General features: G+C 47.7%; 1 protein-coding gene across 1 annotated transcript in view; it reads left to right on the top strand.

The window, feature by feature from the left end:
• LOC149523185 (maestro heat-like repeat-containing protein family member 2B) overlaps window positions 1-17,720 on the top strand; it is a 45,238-nt gene extending 27,518 nt beyond the window's left edge. Inside the window, exons 13-20 of the mRNA XM_089770386.1 lie at window positions 709-861; window positions 2,081-2,266; window positions 10,784-10,930; window positions 11,945-12,124; window positions 13,009-13,164; window positions 14,197-14,331; window positions 16,565-16,667; window positions 17,632-17,720. Of these exons, the coding sequence (XP_089626512.1) occupies window positions 709-861; window positions 2,081-2,266; window positions 10,784-10,930; window positions 11,945-12,124; window positions 13,009-13,164; window positions 14,197-14,331; window positions 16,565-16,667; window positions 17,632-17,705 (1,134 nt within the window). The 3' untranslated portion in view covers window positions 17,706-17,720. The remainder of the gene's footprint in view (window positions 1-708; window positions 862-2,080; window positions 2,267-10,783; window positions 10,931-11,944; window positions 12,125-13,008; window positions 13,165-14,196; window positions 14,332-16,564; window positions 16,668-17,631) is intronic.
• Window positions 17,721-26,774: the final 9,054 nt, after the last annotated feature.

Raw genomic sequence — 26,774 nt, 5'->3', positions numbered from 1 at the left:
AGACAGTATTTGATCCTGCCATGAGGGCAGGGGATTGGACTCGATGAACTCTCAAGGTCCCTTCCAGTCCTAGTATTCTATGATTCTATGATTGTTTTATGCTTTTGTGATGTCTTTCCACACTTGGAGCGAGCTATGGGAGTGAGGCATTCATGGGTAATCAGTAACATGCTTTTCATAGGTATATGCTATGAATGCCATGTAAAAAACAAACAGATTCCAGACAGTTGCATGAACATGCCCATGCATGTGCGCGCGCACATCCATCCATCCATCCATCCATCCATCCATCCAGGGTAAAATATGTGAGCGGGACATCAAGCTGAGAAACCAGTCTTGGCACCTTGTGTGTTTACCTGAACCTATATTTGTGTGCATGCATCTCTTTGCATATTTTTATATTTTGTGAAAAGATGTCATGTACATAATAGAATATAAACTGGAAATTTACATCCTGTTTGTCCCATACAATGTTGTGCTAACTGTACAACCTAAGATCTAACCTGATATTATTAGTGTAGAATAGAGATGTGGTAGCTAGAAAGATTACAGAGAAAATTTTAATTGCAACTGCCTTGCCAGATAGGAGCCCAATTAGCAATTTGCTGATGAATACATTATTTTCCAATACAGCTCTTAGGCCTCCTTTCTTAAAAGTACTGGAGCCGACTATCATTGCAATCTTTCCTGTTTTTGATCTGTCCACAGGTGGTTAGTAAGTACTTTCCCTCTGAACAAGCCACAGATTTTATTGAGGCCATACTGGATGGTATGCGGTCTGCTAGCCCCTCCTGTGCCACAGCAGCCGGTCTGTGGATGAAGATCATCCTGAAGGAGTGTGGAGGTGCCATGCTGGATGAGGTAAAATAGAAGCTGGAGAGGTTTTTCTGGCTAACCTGCAGGCTTTCAGGTCTTTGCCATCATTTGCAGTGAACACAAGTCTTGCTGTTTCTCCCCCTGGGATTGGAAGTTAATTCCATCTGTGTTCCTATCCTGAGTCAGGCAATGGGGGAATCAACAGCAGAAGACAGAGATAATCTAACGGTACATCTGCACTAGCTCGTTAGTTCGAGCTCGGTAGGGTAATGAGGGCAAGCGGAGTTGCAAATGAAGCCCGAGATTTAAATATCCCGGGCTTCATTTGCATGTTCCCTGGCGCCACCATTTTTAAATCCCCCTTACTCCAAACTCCGTGCCCGCGGCTACATGCGGCATGGACTAGGTAGTTCAAATTAAAGATCCTAATTCGAACTACCGTTACTCCTCATGGAATTAGGATCTTTAATTAGAACTACCTACTCCGTGCCGCGTGTAGCCGCGGGCACGGAGTTCAGATTAAGGAGGATTTTAAAATGGCAGCACCCGGGAACATGCAAATGAAGCCTGGGATATTTAAATCCTGGGCTTCATTTGCAACTCTGCTTGCCCTCATTACCCTACCTAGCTCGAACTAACGAGCTAGTGTAGCCGTACCCCAAGGGAAAAGGAAGATGCTTGATTAGTTGTCTATCTTGTTGTCACAGTTTCCAGCCATGAAAGGCTTGGAAAAATTAGACTCCGAGTAAAATGCAAAAAGAGAATATCCGGCCCCAAGAGACAAGCTAAGTGAACTACATCTTCGGGCCTCAGATAATGAGGGGTCTCTAAAAATACCCCCAAATTACTAGTTTTTACTTGCCTCTTTGCCTATGTATAGATAGATAGATAGATAGATAGATAGATAGATAGATAGATAGATAGATAGATAGATAGATAGATAGATAACTTTATTATTTCTCTTTTCATTGTCCTTTCTGTTAGAATAATACATGTTTTTTTGGAAATGCAATGAGGCCTCTTTAACTTGACATAGCTTAGGGCCTCAGCATGTCTTAACCCGGTGTTGCAGCCAGGTATGGGCAGAGATATGCATAATTTTTGTGGATTAAATCTATGCAGCCATGTCTAAATACTTGTTTTTTGAAGGGAGGAATTTCTACAAGAACAGCAAATTGCTAAACGACTAAATAAAGGTTTTGGCTCTGCAGAATGAATGCAGAGAATGGAAAAGGGACATTTTTTCTGGTTTTATTCTGTCCAGGTGCCAGCTATCCTGAGGAGAATATACATTCATATGCCTACCATCAAGCAGGGTAGCTTGAGGCAGTTCCTGGTGGAGGCAGTGTCCATTCTAGCCCACCATCACCTAGAGGCAGTGATCTTCAGCCTCCTCACCAAACGTCTGCCGATGGACAGGTATATAGTGCTCCTTACAGTGTTCATTTTGGTAACCATGGATCCCACAGCTTCACTGGAAGATGTAAGGCTTCATTTAAGCCACAGACAGGTTGAGATAATTCCTAAAGGTTAATAGCTTGGGTCTTTCTGCAGAAAGGTCCAAGACCATGTCAAGGTGGGTGCAGGGAGAAATTAAGTTTCATTCTGTTTCCATTAATTAATAGTTGCTTTGGCATCCTAAAGACTTCCCTTTACTGGCATCACTGGAGTGGACTTTTGCCTCTCCAGACCCCTGAACTAACATCACCCTGGAAATTGCCAGTGACTGTTCGTTTTCTGGTAGCATGAAAGCTTCAAATCCAAATTCCTGGCTGATTAGCAAGGATAGGGCACCAGGCTTTTGGTATCAGGAAGGGTATGGCTGCTGGAATGGAGTTGTCATTCTTGGTACTTAAAGACAGGGCGGTAAGCATATCTATCATTTCATTCAAACATCCCTAGCTGAATTATCAGTCATCTGTGCTGGAATCTAAGAACATAAGAACGGCTGTAGTGGGTCAGACCAAATGTCCATCTAGCCCAGGATCCTGTCTTCAGACAGTGGCCAATGCCAGGTGCCCCATAGGGAGTGAACAGAACATGCCCATTCTGGCAAATAGAGGCCAGGGAATGCCATTTGTAAAGAGGTCATGGGCTAGCCACAAATATTTGTTCTCATAGTTGTACATCCAGTTAGTAGGAAGATCATTTTTCTTTCTTCAACTTGTCTCCCAGGCCCTAGATCTTTGGGCATCATATGCTCATGATTCCATATCTACTGAGAAGTAGGAAAACAGGAACTGTGATTAGAGCTCTGTGTCCTTTCCTTCTGAAGTCTAGCATTAATGGTTATGGTGCAGTAAGGCTAGGGTTGTGTCTATACAGCACCCTAAACTTGAAATAAGATGCACAATTTGCACTCCGCAAATTGCCTATCATATTTTGCATAGCCTATTTTGAAATGTGGCGCTTCTACACAGCACCAAATGTCGAAATAATGTGCTATTTCAAGCCATCCCTTATCCCTCATGCAACAAAGTTTATTGGGATGGCAAAATAGTGTGCCCATTATTTTGAAAAATATTTCAAAATAACGGGCTGCTTCTGTAAATGTGGGGTAGGTATTTCGGGATACCTCCAGGATCCCAAAATAGTCATGCACTGTAGAAATGTAACCTGAAATGTAACTTAACTTAGTTCTGTAACTAGAAACTCAATATGTAAAACATGAGGACCATATAAGGAGGACAGCACTCTGAACTTGCTCATCATAGGCAGGGCTTGACAAATAATACAATCTACTCATCCATGGCGTGTAGATTGTAACCTGGAAGAGCCGGGTTCGGGCGATCTGTGCATGCGCAGATCGCCGGACAGCGCGGCTGGTGAGCCCTGATCATAGTCAAGGAGAAAATGTGTTCTTTACTTGAATATGATGCATATAGTCAGAGCCACAAAAGTCTCCAGGGGTCACATATAACCTATGTTAAATTGCAGTAACACCACTGAGCTGTGGAGATCTCTGGGGACAGATCCCTTGCTCGCCCCTCAAGTCCTGAAGGTCCTAATAGAAAGAATAAAGACTCCAACAAGCCAAGAAGGAAGCATGACCTCAGAGACAGAAACTGACCTGCATTTAGCAGCTGCTGCACCTCTCACAGTAAGTTAGACGACAGACATGTATTTCTCTGCTTTGTGACAAACATGCTGATGGAAAGCTAGATGAGTGGTATAATATTGTCATCTGGGCACTTCTTTTCTGAAGTACTGTTTCCTGGATTCCAGCTGTGCTTTCTGTGGCAGATTTAGAGTATGTGGCTGATTCACTTAATAATATCTGGCAATTAGAAAGTCTTTGAATCAGATTTCTTACAGTGCTTTGCAAATGTTTTGTGCAACTCATAACATGCCTTGATAGGTCCTACACATTTTTACAGCTATGGGACGCTAAGGCACACATGGAGTGAATTGCTCTCGGTCATTCATCAAGTTAGTGACAGGAGTGAGAATTTAGTCCAGCAGGTATCAGAAGGGGAGAGCGTGTGATAGTGTTAGGAAGAGACCTCTTCTTTTACCATGCTCTCCTTTCAGGCAACATGTGCCATCTTTGAAGTGGTGTCAGCATTGCAGTTGAGCAAAACTGTGCAGGAGCTGTTCCCGGAGTTGTTCACTGTTCTTCTGCAGCAGATCAGCCAAACCCTAGGACAAAAGATGCCTTTGCCCAGGATGAGACGCCGAAGGAGGTTATTTAGAAAAGGACAACAACTATGTGAGGGCAACCCTTGCAGGTAATTAGAAGAAAGGGAGCAAAACAAAGAGAATCCCAGTCCATTTGTGTGACACTCCCCAGGAGTTCTCAGGGTTATGAGGCACCTTACCATCACCTGCTTTTAATATGAGAAAGTCTTGTTTGTGCTTGCTATAGGTCAGTTCCCTGAAACCACCAAGCTCTGGCAACACAAACACTACTATCTAGGCCTCCTCAGGCCTCAGTCTCTTTGTCCTCTCTTTCTGACTACAGCTTAGAGAATCTCTATCAACAGATTCTCCTCTAAGAGAAGTCTCCCTGCGATTTACGTGCATCTCCAAACCAATCGGCTTTCCCCCATCTCTTAGTTTAAAAACTGCTCTACAGCCTTTTAAATGTTTAGTGCCAGTAGTCTGGTTCCACCCTGGTTTAGGTGGAGCCCATCCTTCCTGTATAGGCTCCCCCTCTCCCAAAAGTGTCCCCAGTTCTTGATAAATCCAAACCCCTCTTCCCTACACCATCGTCTCATCCACGCATTGAGACTCTGAAGCTTTGCCTGCCTACCTGGTCCTGCGCATGGAACTGGAAGCATTTCCAAGAATGCCACCATAGAGGTCCTGGATTTCAGTCTCTTTCCTAGCAACCTAAATTTGGCCTCCAGGACATCTCTCCTACCCTTCCCTATGTCATTGAGACCTACATGTACCACGACCACCGGCTCCTCCCCAGCACTACACATAAGTCTATCTAGATGCCTCTAGCATTTTGTCTCTTTTGCTCTCTGTTTCCCTCAAACACTGCTGTGGATGTCCCTTTAGGCAGATTCCTTATTCATGGGAGAATAGGTTTGTTGATTCTATAGCCCCACTCTAGCCAGGCAATCAGGTACATTTCTATCCAATTAGGCTTTCTCTGGGGAAGCTAATTAGTACTAGTAGTTACCAGAGTGCTGACCCCAAGTACAAGCTCTCAGCACCCTGTCACATCTCGCTGGACATAGGGCCCCAAAATATCCATTAGTGATCACTAATCTCTCTGTGTCCCAGCTTTTGGGGTCTGATTGTGAATTTTTTCCATATTACTGTACTGTGCTAGTGCCCATACACCTTGCAGATAGGAGAAAGTGACTGCAAAATGTTGTCCATAGCAACACTAGTAATATGAGATGTATGAGACTGAAATACCTCCTGGGAATTAAGTCCTTCCAAAAACAGTGGTCCCCAGGATACTGTCAATGGATGAACTGTCAATGAACAACAGACCTGACAAGTAACTGGGGTTTCCTGACTGCTTAGGCTGTGCCTTTCTATTGGTTACTACAGTTCTGTGCCTCTTTTCCCCCAGGCTTTCTATTGAAGCATTAGAGGCTGTGCTTCTCAAGGCTATGAATGAGAAGCTGATACGAACTCTCTGGAAGCAGAGAACTTGGATGCTTCTTGAAAATCCGCAGACTCACCACGAGGGGGTGTGTTTGCTGGTGAGGTAAGAGATCTAGGAGACAGCACTTCATCCTCAGGGATCGGCAACAAATAGAGTGACTGACAGGGAACTTTCAGGTATAGCTTTGTGCGGGGTGCCCTGGGTGAGAAACACAGAGCTTCCATGCGTAGGTTTTAGAGTTGTATGGTCATAGCAGCTAAGCTTTTGAAGTGCACAGTCTGCCCCATAAGTGGTTCCTTTTGTCTTCCAGGGTTCTGCAAAGATCTGGACTAATAACAGTGGAGATCATACAGAGCCTCCTTCCCTGGGTAAATTCCCCATCAGAAAACCAGCGAGTCACCAGCACAGCTTTCTTTGCTCAGGTATGAGCAGTTCCACCATTAGGCTGTTATCTGTTGTTTACCTTTCTCTGAGGAATTGTACAGTTCAGTTCATAGGAATTCATTTTAGATAGTAGAATGTGTCCTTTATAAGGAAATCTCATAAGGAACTTCATTACACCTTTCTTAATCATTTTCTCATTGTTATTTTTGGGGCCTATACTAGCCTAGCCTAGCTGCCTATTCTAGTTGCTGGTTAAGAGAGAGTGAGCAAGATATAGATAGGCTACGTCTACATTGGCAAGATTTTGCGCAAATAGGGTATGTCTACACTACAGCACTAATTCGAATTAACTTAATTCAAATTAGTTAATTTGAAATAAGCTAATTCAAATGAGTGCATTTAGACCTAAAAACTAATTCGAATGAGCATTTTGCTAATTCGAAATAGCATGTCCACATTGAGTGGACCCTGAACCGAAGTTAAGGCTGGCCAGAACCAGTGCCGTCAGGGCATCAGGTTAGGACTTAAGGTGTGGAGCTGCTTCCTCAGGCTAGCCGAGGGCTGTGCTTAAAAAGACCTGACCCCCACCCCGGACAGACAGTTCTCAGGATTCCCCGCTTGCATGTCTAACTCGATGGGGACATCAAAGCAGTCCTGTCTTGGAGTGCCCTGAATGCCCACACTCGGCACATTTCAGCACTCGACCATCAGCCCGGCTGCACTTGCCGCAGGCTGCCATCTGGGGGAGGTCAATCAGGGGGCTATCAGGATCCAGGAGGCCCTACAGGAAAGCTTCCACCCCGAGGAGCCCGCAGAGCCACCCCAGTCCTCCCCATCGGGGGCTCGTGCCCCATTCCTCCCTCACCTCCTTCCACTTACCCTTCCCGAGCCCCCTCTTCCTGATGTAAAAAATAAAGGACATGTGTTCAAAAATAGAAACTCTCTTTATTTAACAAAACTGGGGGCGGAGGGGATTAACCTCTGGGGGACTGGGAAAAGGAGGTGGGAGAGGGGAAGAAAGAGGGTGGGAGAGGGGAGGTGGAAACCTGGGAGGAGGGAGCTGGAAGGGGGAAGCCAGGGGAAGAAGGAGGAGGGGAAGTATCAAACTATGGTACGCCATATCTTCAGAACTGTGTACAGATGTGGTCTTCTCACCTCAAAAACGATATGGCCTTGGAAAGGGTTCAGAAAAGGGCAAGTACAATGATTAGGGGTTTGGAACAGGTCCCATATGAAGAGAGGCTAAAGAGATTGCGACTTTTCAGCTTAGAAAAGAGGAGACTGAGGGGGGATATGATAGAGGTCTATAAAATCATGAGTGGTGTGGAGAGGGTGCATAAAGAAAAGTTCTTCATTAGTTCCCATAATAGAAGGACTAGAGGACACCAAATGAAATGAATGGACATCAGGTTTAAAACTAATAAAAGAAAGTTCTTCTTCACACAAAGTTCTTCTTATAGTCAACCTGTGGAACTCCTTGCCACAGGAGGCTTTGAAGCCTAGTACTATAACAGAGTTTAAAGAGAAGTTAGATAAATTCATGGAGGTTGGGTCCGTGGAGTGCTATTAGCCAGGGGGTAGGAATGGTGTCCCTGGCCTCTGTTTGTGGAAGGCTGAAGATGGATGGCACGAGACAAATGGCTTGGTCATTGTCTTCGGTCCATCCCCTCTGGGGTACCTGGTGTTGGCCGCTGTCGGCACACAGGCTACTGGACTAGATGGACCTTTGGTCTGACCCAGTACGGCCATTCTTATGTTCTTATGTACTAAGCGCAGGGCTCAGGGTCGGGGGTCTCACTGGAACAACTTGATTTTCATGCAAATCTGCTCCTGGGTTTGGATGTGGCCTTTGGTGGCCAGGCTGGCAGCTATCCTGCCCTAGACGGCTGCATTCCTGTGCCTAGTGTGGAGGTCGTGGACGCTGGAGGCCTCCCCCCAAACCTCGATAATGTCCACGATCTCTGCACTAGACCAGGCAGGCGCCTGCCTCTTGTGGCCCTGGGCAGGCTCCTAGGAGCCGCCAGCCTGGTCCTGGGAAGAGGCGGAGGGCTGGGTGGCAGCAGGTGGCTGGCTCATGCCATGCCAGGTGCAGGGTCTGCTGGCTGGGTCCTGGCAGGCTTGCCGCTGGCACAGGCACTGTAGCCAGACCATGCCCCTTTAAGGGCTCTGGGGCTGGGAGAGGGGCAGAAAAGTTTCCCTGGTTTGGCCCAGAGTGGCCATCAGGGCAACCTGATTAGGGTTAGCCTCCAACTAGTTCGAATTAAGTGGCTACACAGCCCTTAATTTGAACTACACAATTCGAACGAGGCGTTACTCCTCGTAGAATGAGGTTTACCTAGTTCGAATTAAGCGCTCCGCTAGTTCGATTTAAATTCGAACTAGCAGTTTGTATGTATAGCCGCTATTAAAGTTCATTCGAACTAACGGCTGTTAGTTTGAATCAACTTTGTACTGTAGACATACCCATACTTTTAACGCAAGAGTTTTTGCGTTAGAATATTTGCGCAAGAGAGCGTCTACACTGGCATGTGCTGTTGCGCTAAGAGGCGCTTTTCTGCAAAATCATCCGTGCCAGAATAGACGCTCTCTTGCGAAAGAAAGCTCCGATGGCCATTTTAGCCATTGGGCTTTCTTGCACAAGAAATTAATGTGGCCTGTCTACACTGGCCTCTTGCGCAAGAACAGTTGCACAGGAGGGCTTTTTCCTGAGCGGGAGCATCATAGGTTTTGCGCAAGAAGCACTGATTTTAGACATTAGAATGTCAGTGTTCTTGTGCAAGAACTCCCCACCAGTGTAGACAGGCAGCTGCTTTTGCGCAAAATCATGCCAATGTAGATGTAGCCATAGAATTTGAATTACTAGACCTTTTCTGACAATTCCTAGGGCTAATACTGACCAACAGCTCCTGATTTTGGTCTAGCTCAGCAAATCTTCTAAATGAATCTAGTGTCCTAATACTATAAAATAAGCAACATACAAATACATTAACATCTATCTTAGATTCTCATGAATGTAGAATAATAGATTCATAGATCATTAGAACTGGAAGGGATCTTGAGAGGTCTTCGAGTCCAATCCCCAGCCATCACGGCAGGACCAAGCACAGTCTAGATCATCCCTGACAGGTGTTTGTCTAACCTGCTCTTAAATATTTCTAGTGATGCAAATTCCACAACCTCCTGAGGCAATTTATTGCAGGGTTTAACCACCCTGACAGGCAGGACGTTTTTCCTGCTGTCCAACCTAAACTTCCCCTGATGTAATTTAAGCTCATGGCTTCTTATCCTATCCTTAGAGGCCAAGGAGAACAATTTTTCTCCATCTTCCTTAAAACATCCTTTTAGAAACTTGTATTATCTGAGTACTTCAAAATGAGAATGTAGTATCTGAGTGCCTCAAAACTCTTTAAAAGTATGTATCCCTACAACACCCCTGTGAGGCAGGGAAACACTATTAGTCCCATTTTGCAAACAGGAAACTGATGCACAGAAGGCCTAAGTGACTTGCCCAACATCATCTAGGAAGTCTTTGAGGGTGCAGGAAATTGAACTGGAACCTCCTAAGTCCTAGGCTGCTGACCACTGGAGCATCCTCCCTCTCCACAGCCTTGCTATAACGTCTGTGTCATATTTCACATTTACGCTAAGTCGCTATTTTAGAGGCTCATCTGGTGGTTCTAGGAATCTGTTTGTGCCCCCAAATCTTTCTACACCCCACCTAGGAAAGGAGTCACAAACGTGGGTTTTCAAGGTCTGCCTAGAGAGGCCTCATGAAAGCTGCCAATCAGAGCCCAGCTGGCTCAGATCTATGGAGCTACAGGGCTTTATTAGGTCAGTTCCTTTCAGGAAGTGGAGGGCCAAGAAAGGATGCTATTCTCTGGCCAAACCAATTCACAGGGGTTTATTTCAGGCAGCATTTTCTGAAGCTGAATTTGCAGAGAGAGAGTCCTTACGAGCCTTCAACATATAATTCGAGGGAGAAACTGAAAGTGGCCCCATAGGAAGAACCCAAGGAAAAAGTAGCAATAAACTGAAATGAAGCAATGACTCGCTGCTATTTCTAGGTTGGAACCAAGAGTAGTGGGCAGGCCCAGGTTCCCCAGTGGCATAAACCCGATGAAGGGGACAAGGCTTATGGAGAGGTTGAACAAAGAACAGAATATAAAGGGTCCAGAGTTGGGGCTGAAGACCCTAGTGAGGGCAACAGGACCTAAAAGGCATTTGTTTGGACTTTGGGACTTGGCCAGAGGGCTGAGCCATGGAAGACTCACTAAGATCGACTGGCAGGATGCACCTGGGCGAGAAAAGGACTGTGGTATCAAATGCAGTCACTGAGAGGCTTTCAAGGGATGAGCAATCCCCCATTATAGTGCCTAAAAGGAAAAAATCCATGTTTTTAACACAGTACTCATTCATATAGAATAATAAATTACAGTGTATTACGTGTCTCCTCAAATTATATTCGCTATCTTAATGAACATATTAGAGCTAATGGACATGTTGATTTTATTTCAGCTAATGACTGATCCCATACTCAGGGAGAAGAAGATCCTTAAGTCTGTGTTACATATATTAGAAGAAAGGTCACGGGACAATAACAGCATTGTCCGTCAAATGGCTGTAAGAGGCCTAGGCAATTTAGTCTATGGGGCACCTGAGAAGGTAAGATAGAATACTGAATACAATGCAGCATAACTAGAGAAACTAAAGGAAACAATTGCTCAGGATTTACAGAGGCCATGCACAATGCACTAGGCCAACTTCTGCTCTCTCATACCCCTGTAACCTCTTTGCAGTCAATACACAGCAGGTTTGTTCCCTTGGTAAGCTGGGCATAAGGAAACAATATGGACTTAATATGATCATATGTAAATGTATACTCCCAGGAATGAAGAGTGTAGGCTTTATTTCCAAGATGAGAGATTCTATTCCAGGAAACAGAGACACTAAAAAACTCAAATCATGATAGATAATCAGCTGAACGTAAGCGCCCAGTACAAAGCTGTGACCAAAAGAGCTGAGGTGATCCTCGGAGGCATAGACAGAGGGATTCTGAATAAGAATAAAGAAGTTATTTTACCTCTGCTTATGGCACTGGTGTGAGAACTGCTAGAATACTATGTCAGGATCATGCCTGCAATTCAAGAAGGATGCTGATAAATTGGAGAAGAGTCACAAGAATTTTCAAAGGGCTAGAAAATGTGCCTTTAGATTCAATGGGGGGGGGAGGGGCGGGGAATGAAGCTAAACTAATTCAGACTGCTAGTAAGGCATACATTTTAATGGTAATTTTAATCATTGGAACCATTTACCAAGGGTTGTGGTGGGGTCTCTATCAGTAGCAACTTTAAAAACAAGATGGGCTGTTTTTCTAAAAGAGGTGCTCTAGTCAAACAGACATTATTTTGGGGAGGTTCTGTGTTGTGAAGGAGGTCAGACTGAATGATCACAATGGTCCCTTTTGGCCTTCAAATCTAAGTAATTAGAAATCTAATAGGATTACATAGGCGTAATATGGCACAGAGTTTGGCTTATTGTAGCTAGTACCTGATGTAAAATATAGCTATAGGTCACTAGGGGGGCAGATGAAATTCCCACTGCTTCATAATTGCTAAAAAAAACATATTAGAAATGTGGTTAGTGGAAAGTGTTTTTTAATGTCATACGTCTGAACAGGTGAAAAAGTACAAGAAGTTTCTTCTGGAGGCACTGATCAGGACTTTAGAAGACACTTTCAGTTCTGAAGTCGTCGAAAGCATGAAGGCACTGGCCAAAGTCCTTAAGGAGCTGAAAGGGAAGGACATAGGTTCTTCCTTCAGAGACCTCACCACACAGATCCGGAAGTACTTCGATAATGTACGTGAACAGAAGCCTTCAACCCCAGTTCAGCTGACATTGATGAGGCTCCATTTACAATGCATGATGTGTCCTCACTGGGCATTGTTCATGTCAGAATGAAGTGATTTTAGGCCTTAGGGAAGAGATGTGTTTTATGGAGGAGCAGAGAATTAAGAAAATGAGGATGCCATCCCTGCTCCTTCAGTCTCACCCTTCTGTTCATCTTTATTTCCAATGAGAATGGCAAAGGAAGTATGAATACTAGATTAGGTAGCTGCATAACAAGGAAAATGGGCATACAGGGTGTAATAGACTGTTTTGGGCCTGCTCCATACGATTTTTATGTCAGATGGTTGAAATTATTCCATTTTGCAGAGAAGTTTGAGATTTCAAATTTTGGTTTTGTTCCTATTTGGGGGACACACCCCCCAGCCCAAATTTCAAAACTCTTTGTGAAACAGTAATACTATTCTCAACCCAGCTCTACTGGGAGCCTTGCCTGAGGGCAGTCTACTGGCAGACTATGCTGGAGACAGGGAACCTGGAAACACTGGGAATTAGAGGTGCCAGGGTGCACATTTCCTGGCTCCTTGTCAGCCTGCCAGACAGGCTGTTCTGAAGGTGAGGGCCAGGAAGCCCAAGATCCCAGTCAGCCTGCTAGATGGGTCACCAAGAAGCTGACCAAGTACCCCTACTTGGCTTCTGGAAGAATTTTGTCAAAATTGAACTGTCTTCAAAGTATTTTGATGAATCAACACATTTGGCCCAAACTTGATTAATTCCAGTTCTTTTAAACTTCTGTCGTTGGAATCACTCTACCCTAATGTAGAAGAGACAGCTGTGCTAGATACATGATGTGGTTATTTCTTCGTTACCAACCTGTGTGGCTTTCTTGGCTATAGGAGGACAACACTCTTCGTGCATTGGCCTTTGTCCTGTTTGGTATCCTGGCCGGCTCTGCAAAGAGAAAATGGAAGGACTATTTTGCCAAGCAGGTTAGACAGAGCTGGGTCACGCTTCTTATGCACCTGCAAGATCCAAGCCCTGAGGTTTCAATGGTAAGAATGACAGTGACTTAATTACTAAGCAAAAAGAATCTTCCTCCTGATGCCAGGGGAGCTCTGCTATTCCTTCCCGCAGTGGAGACCTAAATTCTTCCCTCAGTTCATTGCCCTCCTTTTGAGTTAATCCCAGACAGGCTGGTCCTTAGCAGCCAGGGTTGTCTCACTGGAGTTCAGGATAGGTCATGGGTCTGATCCCAAGAGTTCATTCCTGCCTATCTCTGCACCCCACGTTCCTGCCTCCCCACAACAGAGGAAAGACCACAGCTATGCCTAGTGAAGCAGCTTTCATAGCTACATCCGTTCTGAAAAAACATTGCTGCTATCTCCAGTTTTCAGTATTATAAAATCATAGAACCATAGGTTTGGAGGAGACCTCAGGAGGTCACTGAGTCCAACCTCCTGCCCAAAACAGGACCAGCCTCAACTAAACAATCCCAGCCAGGGCTTTGTCAAGCTAGGACTTGAAAACTCTAGATTTAGAGGTTCCGTTGCCTCCCTAGGTAACCCATTCCAGTGCTTCACCACCTTCCTAGTAAAATAGTTTTTCCGACTATCCAACCTAGACCTCCCCCACTGTAACTTGAGACCATTGCTCCTCATTCAGTCATCTAGTACCACTGAGAACAGCCTCTCTCCATCCTCTTTGAAATCCCCCTTCAGGTAGTTAAAGCCTTCTATCAAAGCTCCCCTCACTCTTCTCTTCTGAAGACTAAATAATCCCAAATCCCTCAGCCTCTCCTTGTAAATCATGTGTTCCAGCCTCCTAATCATGTTTGTTGCCCTCCGTTGGACTTTCTCCAATGTATCAACATTTTTTAAGTAATGGGGTGCCCAGAATTGGATGCAATACTCCAGAAGTAGAATCCCTTTCCCCCTATTAAAGTCATGCTGGCATATTTTCTGTCTATTACTTCAGGGGAATCCCTTTTATTCTTGGGGTAGATGAGCAGTCAAGGACATGAGTTCCATTTGAATGAGCACAATACGTGTTATGGAACAATTCAATGGTGCAACCCTCTTTTTCAGGAGTGCAGAGCTACATTTCATCTCTGTGCCCCATTTTTGGGACTGAAGAGGCTCCAAACTATACTTAATGAGCATCTTAGTTGGAGAACCGAGCTGAACCCTGAGGAGCTCCAGATGGATATCTGCAGACACCTTGTGAGTGACCTATAGAATTATATGAGATTATTGACAGCATAGGCTTGTGGTGTAGAAGCAGGGGGAATGTGTGATGGGCAATGGAAGTATCTATGGGTATGTCTACGCTACAAAGTTAGTTTGAACTAACGGACGTTAGTTCGAACTAACTTTCATAGGCGCTACACTAGCGCTCCGTTAGTTTGAATTTAATTCGAACTAACGGAGCGCTTAGTTCGAACTAGGTAATCCTCATTCCACGAGGATTAAGCCTAGTTCAAACTTACTAGTTCGAATTAAGGGCTGTGTAGCCCCTTAATGCGAACTAGTGGGAGGCTAGCCCCCCCCAGGTTTCCCTGGTGGCCACTCCGGCCAACACCAGGGAAACTCGTATGCCCCCCTCCCGGCCCCGGACCCCTTAAAGGGGCACGGGATGGCTACGGTGCCCATGCCAGGTGCAAGCCTGCCAGCACCCAGCAGGCAGACCCTGCACCTGGTGCGGATCGAGCCACCCACCCGATGCCCCCCAGCCCTCCCCCTCTTCCCGGGACCAGGCTGGCGGGTCCTGGGAGCTTGCCCGGGACCGCAAAAGGCGGGCTCCCTCCTGGGCTAGTGCGGACATCGTGGACCTCGTCCACGATCTCCGCACTAGGCACAGGAAGGTGGCCGGCTAGGGCAGGAGAGCTGCCAGCCTGGCCACCCAGGAGCAGGAGTGCATGAAAATCAAGGTGGTCCACTGAGACCCCCGACCCTGAGCCCTGAGCTTACAATGGCCATCCTGGGTCAGAACAAAGGTTCATCTATCCCAGTAGCCTGTCTGCCGACAGCGGCCAACCCTAGGGACCCTGGAGGGGATGGACCGAAGACAGTGACCAAGCCATTTGTCTCGTGCCATCCCTCTCCAGCCTTCCACAAACTTTGGGCAGGGACACCACTCCTACCCCCGGGCTAATACCACTCCATGGACCCAACCTCCATGGCTTGATCTCACTTCCCTTTAAACTCTGTTCTAGTTGTAGCCTTCACAGCCTCCTGCAGCAAGGAGTTCCACAGGTTGACTCTGTGCTTTGTGAAGAACAACTTTCTGTTACTAGTTTGAAGCCTGTTACCCATTCCTTTCCTTTGGTGTCCTCTAGTCCTTCTTTATGGGAACTAATGAAGAACTTTTCTGTATGCACCCTCTCCACCCAACTCCTGGTTTTAGAGACCTCTATCCTGTCCCCCCTCCGTCTCCTCTTTTCTAAGCTGAAAAGTCCCAGTCTCTTTAGCCTCTCTTCATATGAGACCTGTTCCCAACCCCTGATCATTTTAGTTGCCCTCCCCTCTGCCACCCTCTCTCTTCCCCTCTCCCACCCCCTTTTCCCAGTCTCCCCCAGTTTTGTTCAATAAAGACAGATTCCATTTTTGAACACAATTGTCCTTTATTTTGTACATCAAGAAGAGGGGCTAGGGAAGGGTAAGTGGAAGGAGTTGAGGGCGGAATGGGGTACGCGCCCCCGATGGGGAGGACTGGGCTGGCTCTGCGGGCTTTTGTGGTGGAAGCTCTCCTGCAGCCCCCCAATTGCCCCATCTCCCCAGATGGCAGGCTGCGGCAAGTAAGCCGGGCTGATGGCCACGTGCTGTGATGTGCCCAGTGTGGGCACTCCGGGCACTCCAAGCCAAGACTGCTTTGCAAGCGGGGCACCCCTGAGAACTGTCTGTCCGGCGTGGGGGTTGGGACCCTTTAAGCACAGCCCTCGGCTAGCCTGAGACAGCATCTCCACGCTCTTAGTCCTCCTCTGATGTCCTGCCGGCACTGCTTCCGGCCATCCTTAAGCCCGGTTCAGGGTCCACTTAATGTGGACATGCTAGTTCGAATTAGTAAAACGCTAATTCGAACTAGTTTTTTAGTCTAGATCCGTTAGTTTTAATTAGCTTAGTTCGAATTAAGTAAGTTCCAAGTAAGTTCGAATTAACTAAGTTAGTTCGAATTAACGTTGTAGTGTAGACGTACCCTATTAGAGTGGGATACAGGACTGAGGGTGAGAGGAATGTAAATCTGCCATAGATTCCCACTTTCCCCACTTCTACACAGCCTCCTGTCCTTTCTTTTATTTACTTGTTTAAATTAAAAAAAAAGTCTGAGTGAGTCCAATAACTGACAGCAGTGGCAAGAGGAACACAGACTGTTTACTTGTGGTTTGTAAAGGCATGTGTTGGCAGTCAAAGGGCATTTCTAGCCAGAGAGAGCTCATGTGTCCCTGATTTTCTCTAGGCCAAAGAGAAGGCTGAGCTACTGGAGAACTTTTACAAAAGCACCATCACATACTTCTGCAGCAGCTGGGAAGAGATCCGGGCAGTTGCAGCCAAGTTAGCTGGTGAGAGAAAGTGTGCCGTGTCCCTTTTGGTATTCCCTTTGAGGTAGACAGAAAAAGTCCCTGTGTGCAGCACTGAGCTACTATTAATCTCTCCGTGCTGTGACTTCTCATGCATAAATGGAGATGTTAATGTTCTCCTACTTCTCCAGTGTGGTGTTAGGAGGAATTTGTAATTTGCAATAGAATGCTTTGAGATGGCGCAGTCATTTAGTAGCAGAGGCTGGCACACTGTCACGTAGGGTATGTTTATTCTCCGATCAAACTAGTGTGCTAAAAATAGAGTAGCTATGGCAGGAGTAGCAGGAGGGGTTAACTATTCCAAGGATGATCCCATCCAAACCCAAAAGTCTGTTCTCAAGGTGGCTAGCTCCTCCGACTGCTTCTGTCATCTGACCTGCACTCTATTTTTAGTAGTCAGAGTTAGTGTGGACTCAAACTATAGACCTAAGCTCAGTGTTGTTCACTGTTCCTTACTGGTGCTTCATCACTGGGAGGTAGGCAGGCCACCGCCACACAGTGCCTGCTGTTGCAGGTTCCTGATTGCCTTGCCCAGGAAGCACTAGATTCCTCCCCTTTGGCCCTGTGCCATCCTTTCCTTAGCACACCCATGCAAGCCAGGCAAGCATTGTGGCCTAATTAATTTATCCATGTGAGATCCTTGCTTAGTACGCACTTATTCCTGGCCCCAGCCCTTTGTTCACACCACTAGATTAATACACTATCCTAGTATATCTCCACTAACTGACAGCAGTGGCAAGAGGAACATAGATTGTTTAAAGCAAATGAGGTTTTATGTAAACATTCTTAATTTTTTTCTCTTCAGTGTGGACGCTAAACTTTTCTAGTATTTTCTTGCCTACAGCTCACCTTAGACCCACAATAGAAGCCAAAGGGCCAATGTTATCACCTTGCACTTAACAAGAGAAGGTTTTTTATTGATGTTTATTTTACACTGCTTATTTAGGCATCATCCTGGAACATACGGACACCAAGAATATGAAATGGCTGGACATGGAACATCTGTTGACCTGTAAGTAACAAATACAGGTGAAATCCTATTCATTAGTGAGTTATAAAGAAATTTAGCTGACAAGCAAGCAGTAACTGATACCACAGGTGTGAAGTGCATCAGCCACACATCAAAGGACAGATTCAGCTTTAGTCTGCTCTGAAAGAGGTACGTCTACACTATAGCGTTAATTCAAGTTAACTTAATTCGAAATAGTTAATTTGAATTAAGCTAATTCGAATTATGTATCTATACACAAAACCTATTTCAAAATAGCATTTTGTTATTTTGAAATAGCGCGTCCACACTGAGTGGACCCTGAACCGAAGTTCAGGCTGGCCGGAACCAGTGCTGGCAGGGCATCAGGTTAGGACATAGTGTGTGGGGCTGCTGCCTCAGGCTAACTGAGCTCCGTGCTTCACGGGACCCTACCCCCACCCCGAACAGACAGTTCTCAGGGTTCCCCGCTCGCTTGTCTACCCCGATGAGGGACAGCAAAGCAGTCCTGTCTTGGAGTGCCCTGAGTGCCTGCACTCGGGACACCACAGCACTCGGCCACATGGAGCCAGAGCTGCCCCTGGGCACACCGGTGCGTCTCGTAGGGTTGTTGCCATCAGCCCAGCTGCACTTGCTGCAGGCTACCGTCCGGGGAGTCCATCGGGGGGCTGTCAGGATCCAGGAGGCCCTGCAGGAGAGTGTCCACCCCGAGGAGCCCTCAGAGCCACCCCGGTCCTCCCCACCGGGGGCTCGTGCCCCATTCCTCCCTCACGTCCATCTACTTACTCCTCCCTAGCCTCCCTTCCTGATGTCAAATAAAAGACATGTATGTTCAAAAATAGAAACTGGGTTTATTGAACAACAGGGTGAACCTCTGGGGAGACTGGGGAAAGGAGGTGGGAGAGAGGAATAGAGTGGGTGGGAGAGGGGAGGGTGAAACCTGGGAGGAGGAAGTTGGAAGGGAGAAGCAAAGGGAAGAAGGGGGAAGGGAAGATCAGGGCCCAAGGTTGGGGGTCTCACCGCACCAACTTGATTGTCATGCAAACCTGCTCCTGGGTTCGCATGTGGCCTTTGGTGGCCAGGCTGGCAGCTATCCTGCCATTGACGGCCGTGTTCCTCTGTCTAGTGCGGAGATCATGGATGCTGGGGCATCCCTCCCAAACCTGAATAAGGTCCATGATCTCCACCCTGGACCAGGAAGGCACCCGCCTTCTCCAGCCCCTGTCAGGCTCCTGGGTGCTGGCAGACTGCTCCTGAGGAGCAGTGGAGGGTTGGCTGCCAGTGCCTTGCTGGCTCACGTTTTGTGGCTACTGGCTCAGGGGCCCCGGTGGCCACTGCTGGCTCTTGGCTGGTAGGCTTGGATCTGGCACGGGCCAGGGTCTATCCCTTTAATGGCTCTGGGGCCAGGGGGAGAGGAGAGGAAGTTTTCCTGGTTGTGCCCAGAGTGGCCACCAGGGCTCCCTGGGAAGGGCTGGAGGCCCCCTATTTTGAATTAATTGTCTACACAGCACTTAATTTGAAATAGCTATTTCAAATTTGGTGTTACTCCTCGTAGAATGAGGTTTACCAAATTTGAATTAAGCGCTCTGCTATTTCGAATTAATTTCGAAATAGCGGTTTGCATGTATAGATGCTATTAAAGTTAATTCAAAATAACAGCTGTTATTTTGAATTAACTTTGCGGTGTAGACGTACCTGGAGGAAACTGCAGCCAGTGTGATATAAGTCAGTGCATCTCCTGGCTACCCTGGCAATGCCTCTTCCCAACCTGTGTGATCCACTCTTTGGGCTCCATCGGCTCCCTGGGAGCCACTTTTTGCTACCCCAAACTCCACACCATCAGATTTATTTCTGTCAGGAGATGTAAAATAACTTAAAAGCAGAAGCTATTGAGTCAATGGAGCACCTTCCAATTGGATGAGTTTCTGGTAGGGTCAGGGTCTCCCCTCTCCCCCCTCCTCCATCTCAGTTTGGAGCTTGGAAGGATCCCAATGGAGGAACCTAAAGCTTTGTTTGTACAGAGAGCTTCTGGAGCTTGGTACTCACTGGTACTAAATCTCCAGCTACTGCAGGCATAGGTGACTATATGAAAAGTGAGTCATATTCTCTGTAATTCCAGCTCTCCAGGTCCTACAGAATGACCCAAGTCCCATTGTCCAGCTGGTGGCAACTCAGGTCCTAAGAGACATCTGACCTGGATGAGTGCTCGGGGAATGAAGCACAGACAAATAGAAGAAAGAGCTCCTGCTTCTGTTTCCAGCTTGCACATCATATACTTGGGTGGGAAGCTAGACTGAACGCTATATCTGCTAGCTGTCTATGGGGTAGGGGAGTAGTATAAGGGCCCTACCATCAATCAAACATTAGCCCCGCCCCCTGACCCTGGAAGTCCCCCCCCCCGACTCCCCGGAAGTCCCTTCTCCCTTGTCACTGGCAGTCCCGCCCCTGGAGGGTAGTACATCCGGGTCGAGAGGGACAGGTGACCGGAAGTAAAAAAGGATGTCATGTGACCCCGGTTAGGCCCGTCCCCTGTCACCGGAAGTCCCGCCCTTGGGGGTAATACATCCGGGGTCAAGAGGGGCAGGTGACCGGAAGTAAGGGGTGTCATGTGACCCCTCTAAGGACTTACCCCTCCTCCCTCTACCAATCAGGAAGGGCTTTCCCCGTAGGAACGCCCCGCGAACCGCTTTGACCAATCGGGGGGCAGTTCCGGGAACGGATGACCCGCCCAGAAGTGGGTCGTGTGACCCCTCTAAGAACTCAACCCGCCTCCCTCCACCAATCAGGAGGAGTTTTTTCCCTGTAGGACCGCCTCGTGAACTGCTTTGACCAATCGGGGGGCAGTTCCGGGAACGGATGACCCGCCCAGAAGTGGGTCGTGTGACCCCTCTAAGAACTCACCCTGCCTCCCTCTACCAATCAGGAGGGTTTTTTTTCCCTGTAGGACCGCCCCACAAATCGCTTTGACCATTCGGGGGGTGCAGTTCTGGGACCCGTTGACCAGACCGGAAGCTGGTCGTGTGACCCCTCTAAGAGCTTCCCGTGACACCCTCTGTCAATCAGAGCATAGCACTTCCCCATAAGTTCTAGCGCCACACAAAAGAGGCCATCTTGTTCCAAGATACAGCTAGGACACCGCAGCGGCACGCCCACGCTGTCTGAGCACGTTCCGCTCAAGCAGAGGCGGCAACAATACCTGCAAGAGTGGTCATGACTGTATACTGTGTGGCAAAACTCACAATAATTTTTCGCTCCGAACAACTTTTTCACATCCAGAACCCCATAGTAATGCTCATCTCCGCCAAGCGCCGCGCGCCCGGGGCCGGCGCTCCCCCCGCAAGCGCCACGCGCCCGGGGCCGGGGCCGGCGCTCCCCCCGCCAAGCGCCACGCGCCCGAGGCCGGCACTCCCCCTGCCAAGCGCCGCGCGCCCGGGGCCGGCGCGCCCCCCCGTGCAAGCGCCACGCGCTATGTGCCCAGGGCCAGGTCAGCCCCGAGCACCTGGCGGGTGCATGCAAATGCCCCTGCGGGCGCCATAGCACCCGTGGGCACCGTGTTGGGGACCACGGACCTACGGCAATAACAGTATTTAATAAGATTTCCAAACACAGTTCAGCACATAGGCCCTGGAGCTTGCAGTTTATACCCTCTGGAGTCCAAGTCAAACAGTCATGGTACCGCTGGGCTGGCGCATTTATGACACAACCCTCACAGTCCTCAAAAAGCTTTTCCCTAAGACAGTGACTAAGGACGGTATAAACACTAATGCGTACAATAGAGCGCATAACTTTTTTACGCTTATGATGTGGCACTGGCTCAACTAGGTCAATGCACAGCCACCTCCTGAATTCTTCATGGCCGTCATCCTAGGCGTTCTCTTCAATGCTTTGTATCGGTGTTGAGCAAAAACAAGGTGGGCCCGGTTCGTCTTCCTCGTCCGATGCAATGCTGTCCTGGGTCTGACGGTCAGCTAGAAAGGCATCGTCAAGCTGTCAAAAGATTGCCAGAAAGAAATAATGTAAGACGCTCTGGTCATTTTTTTTTAAAGTTTACAAAATCCCGGATTCCTAACCCCATGATGCCCCAACTTCGATCTTTCATTTACCTATTTGGCTTCTTTTCCATGCGTCTTGTCCGACTCCTGGGAGCCATGGGCACCTTCTTCCTCCAGGCTATCTAGCTTGTCTGGCTGCATCGTGAGCGGTTGGGTTTCGGTGTCAGATATTGGTGTATCCATCAGCGGGTGGGTCAAAGGGCTCCCTTCAACTTCTCCTTCCTCCTCGGAACTGTCGCTGATGTAGCGCTTTCTTCTCGGCACCAAAACAAAGTTGGTGAAAGAAGCCATGTTTCCGCTCAGCGTTTGCACGCTCTCTGAAACACGCGCTCTTGGAACAAGATGGCCTCTTTTGTGTGGCGCTAGAACTTACGGGGAAGTGCTATGCTCTGATTGGCAAAGGGTGTCACGGGAAGCTCTTAGAGGGGTCACACGACCCGTCTTCGGTCTGGTCAACGGGTCCCGGAACTGCACTCCCCGGATTGGTCAAAGCGATTTGTGGGGTGGTCCTACAGGGAAAAAACCCCTCCTGATTGGTAGAGGGAGGCAGGGCGAGTTCTTAGAGGGGTCACACAACCCACTGCTGGGTGGGTCATCCGGTCCCAAAACTGCCCCCCGATTGGTCAAAGGGGTTCGCGGGGCGGTCCTACAGGGAAAAACCCCCTCCTGATTGGTGGAGGGAGGCGGGGCAAGTTCTTAGAGGGGTCACACAACCCACTGCGGGGCGGGTCATCCGGTCCCAGAACTGCCCCCCCGCTTGGTTAAAGCGGTTCGCGGGGCGGTCCTACAGGGGAAAAACCCTTCCTGATTGGTTGAGGGAGGCGGGGCGAGTCCTTAGAGGGGTCACATGACACTCCTTACTTCCGGTCACCTGCCCCTCTTGACCCCGGATGTCTTACCCCCAAAGGCAGGACTTCCGGTGACAGGGGACGGGCCTAACGGGGGTCACATGACACCCGGTCAGCTGTCCCTCTTGACCCGGATGTACTACCATCCAGTGGCCGGACTTCTGGTGACAGGGGAGAAGGGAATTCTGGCGGTCAGGGGGCGGGACTTCCGGGATCAGGGGGCAGGGCTAACGTTTGATTGATGGTAGGGCCCTTATACTACTTAGGGGATTACACATGCCGGGGGAATTCACTAAGGGTGGCTTTAATTGGCATTTAAGCATCTAACTGTGGATTTTGGTGATTTCCTTTAGATATCCAGGGCCTTTAACTGTGCTTGTATTGTCCAGTCTCATAAGTTGCTGAGTGTCCTCAAACTCCCTCTGATGATATTGGGAGTTCAGAACACTCTGCCCTTCAAAGAAGGTACTCAGCAGATATCATTCATCCTCCAAATTTAGAGGCTATGATCCTCCACCTCATAGAAAAAGTTTCCTGAATAGTTAGGTTTCTAGTCTCTCTCAGCACTTTACTCTTGCCCTCCTGGGTTCTGGGCCTATGAGGAGTCACCAGACAACAGTTAGCAAAGGAGGGTAAAAGGCTGAGGGGGTCTGGGATATCATTGTCTGTGGTTCTCAATGGGGAGAGAATCTTCCTGTGATGGCTGAATATGGGAAGGGGATCAGTGTTTTCCCCTGTTGAATTGACACTTTCTGATAATTCACTATATTAGGTAATAGGAGTTCCCCTAATCTTGTGGTGTTTCCTGTTTTGGAGATTGTTTTCCATTCCATATCCAGCAGCTTAATCCCAACCCATATTATTATATTTATTAAGGGGCATTGTACAAATGCTGATGACTCTTTAAGTTTATTTCTCAGGTGCTGGCCATGCTGTGTCTCACAAACAGTCACCTGTAAATAACCCTCCCCTGTAAATAATATAGTGTTTGTATTTACTGTGCACATGTTTCCAATTAAACTCTTTGAAGTATCTGTTTCAATTACTCAGGGGCCTGATTTCTTCTTTCAGAGTATGTCTACACTACAGCATTATTTCAAAATATCTTATTTCGAAATAGCGCGTCTACACACAAAATGCATTTTGAAATAGCGTTTTGCTATTTCGAAATAGCGCGTCCACACTGAGTGGACGGTGAATCGCATTTAAGGCCGGACAGAATCAGGTCCGGCAGGGCATCAGGTCAGGAGTTACTTTGTGTGGCTGCTGCCTGAGGCTGTCTGAGGCCTGTGCTTAAAGGCACCCCCTTGGACAGCCAGTTCTCAGGTTTCCCTGCTTGCTTGCCTACCTCCATGAGGGACAGGAAACCATTTTGTCTCTGTGTGCTCTGGTTGCCTTCACTCGGGACATCACAGCACTCTGCAACGTGAAGCCAGAGCTGCCCCTGGGCACTCTGGTGCTTTTCGTGGACGCGTTGCTGCGGACCTGTCTGAACTTTCTGCAGGCTGCCATCTGAGAGGTCCATCAGGGGGCTGTCAGTATCCAGGAGGCTCTGCGGGAGAGCTTCCATCCTGAGGAGCCCTCAGAGCCTCTCTGGTCTGCCCCACTGGGGGCTTGTGCCTCATTCCTCCCTCACGTCCTTCCACTTACCTCTCCCTAAGCCCCCTTCCTGATGTCAAATAAAATACACGTATTTTCATGAACACAAACTATCTTTATTTAACAAAACCCCGGGGGAGAGGGGGGAGAATGAAACTCTGGTGAGACTGGGGAAAGGAGGCGGGAGAGAGGAGAAGAGAGGGGGGGGAGAGGGAAGGGGGAAAACTTGGGGGGAGGAAGCAAGGGGAAGAAAGGGGAGGGGAAGGTCAAGGCTCAGGGTTGGGGGGCTCTCCAGACCAACTTGATTTTCATGCAAACTTGCTCCTGGGTTCACATGTGGCCTTTAGTGTCACGCTGGCAGCTATCCTGCCATTGACGGCCGCATTCCTCTCTCTAGTGCAGAGATCATGGACATTGGGGGCAATCCCCCCAAACCTGAATAAGGTCCATGATCTCCACCCTGGACCAGGAAGGTGCCCGCCTTCTCCAGCCCCTGTCAGGCTCCTGGGAGCTGGCAGACTGCTCCTGGCGAGTGGTGGAGGGCTGGCTGCCAGTCTTTGCTGGCTCATGTTTGGGGGCCACTGGATCAGGGGTAGTGACTGCTGGCTCTGGCCTGGCAGGCTTGGAACTGGCACAGACACTGTGGCCAGAGTCAACCCCTAAAGGCTCCGGGGAGGGAGGAAGGAGAGGAGTGATCTTGGTTGAGGCTGGAGTGGCCACCAGGGCACCCTGGGAAGTGTCAAAGTCAGACAGGACTCACAGATTTGGCAGACTGCTCTGTTTATTTCAGCAAAGCTTTGCTAAAATGCATTCAGAAAATGTGAGTACCATACAAGGTTCAAACCCCTTGATTTTATACAGTCAAAAGGCCAAGTTAACAAGATCAAAGGGTGTGGCAAAACTTCACATTATTAGTGTGGTTAAGTATCTTCATTTCAATATCAAGCACACAGCAATCTCCTGGCTATATCTCCCTGATTATCTAGAATTGCTTTCTGTCTAACACCTAATGTTTCTCTTCCTGTTAAACTCAGGCCCAAATTGGCTAGCACCTTGATCTGCATACCTACAATCAACATTAACATACTTTTCTTCTTCCTCTTAAAAGACAAACAGAATTCCTTCAACTTATTCAATTATTACAGTACAATTCATCTTTCTCCTACAGTATAATTCTTTCTACTTTCACAATCCCTCCTTTTGGTCAAGCCTCGCCTATGACCAACAATTACTGGGTTCCTTGCATTAACCGTTCTTTGTCTTTTTGTTCATTAGTGATATTTAAAAGCATCAGATTAGCACTCTGGTGAGGGGACATGTCTGTGACATGTCTTGCACAGTTTTGGATACAACAGGAGATTAACTGAAAACATACAAAAATTATTAAGATTCCAAATAGGATAGTCAGGGCTTCCTGAAACAACCAGTTTCCTATGCCAGAGAAATTGGACAAGTTACTTAGCCATTTTCACAGGGAACTTGGCTCTTCGTTGGAAAGGTATGCAATCTTTTTTAAGTAGCTAGCGCGATCTATTCTATCATTGGTGTTGTCTGGTATATATACACAACATTCTTTGCCAATGAGAGCACAGGTCCCTCCTTTTGCTGCCAGCACTATATCCAATGCCTGACGGTTTTGGAGGACCACTTGTCTGATCGCTCCTGTTTCTTTGGCCAGGGCCCTTAAACTTTTTCCAGTTTCATTTTCCATGATTTTAACTACTGTTTGTAACCTCAGAAGCCTTTTTGCATGATGTATTACTCCCCCAAGTGGGTCAAAGGAACCACCAATAGCCTCTTCCCAAGTTAAAGGGCTTATGTGATTCACATACCATTGGGCATCCGACAAGTCCCTTCTTTTTCGCCTAAAATTACGGAGGCGTTCTCATGGGAAGGACTCTAACACTCGGAATTGTGGGAAGAGTTGGGCGGGATAACAGATACCTGACCAGTTAACTGGTAATGTGGTATAGGCCTTTGTTCCACAGACCCAATGATGCCCTATCAAAGCCGGGAAGGGTCGGTTGCACCCCTTTGCCATATAGGTGTCTACAAAGGAGGAGTAATATCCCCCGAAGGGCACACGGTGATTCTCCTTACGGGGAGTGGTGTTATTTGCATGGCATTAAAGATTGTACTGATGTTACAATATGCTGGAGACAACTGCTCCTCCCCAGATTCAGCCCCGTCCCATTACACACCAAACACCAGTGACCTTTTTTCTCCTCCACACTTATCCGTTTAGATACATTTATTCCCACAATTATTCCCACTGCTTCCCAAGTGTCATTACTGTTCCATGTCTTGTTAAACGGGTGAGGCCTGGGGAATTAAGTGGGATTGCCAAGACAGGAACCAGCTTGTGAGTGGGATGGAATGTGGCTGCAGACCCAGCAATTAGAGATATTAAGGGTCTGAGCGATCCATACTTGCTGGTGGATAAAAGAATTGTCATTGTCATTGTGGATTCCCCAGATCTTAAGACACCAGTGGCCGAGGAACAGGCCCCACCAGAGGCACATGTTGGAGGCAAGACCCTTTTGGTTCTGACAACCTCCACTGAGGGACCCGCAGTTACGGTTTTATGTCCACCAGGCAGCAG

This window comes from Pelodiscus sinensis, chromosome 18, assembly GCF_052426305.1.
Source record: "Pelodiscus sinensis isolate ZL-2025 chromosome 18, ASM5242630v1, whole genome shotgun sequence".
In the NCBI taxonomy this organism is placed as follows: domain Eukaryota; kingdom Metazoa; phylum Chordata; order Testudines; family Trionychidae; genus Pelodiscus; species Pelodiscus sinensis.
This window is presented reverse-complemented; position numbering and strand designations above follow the sequence as displayed.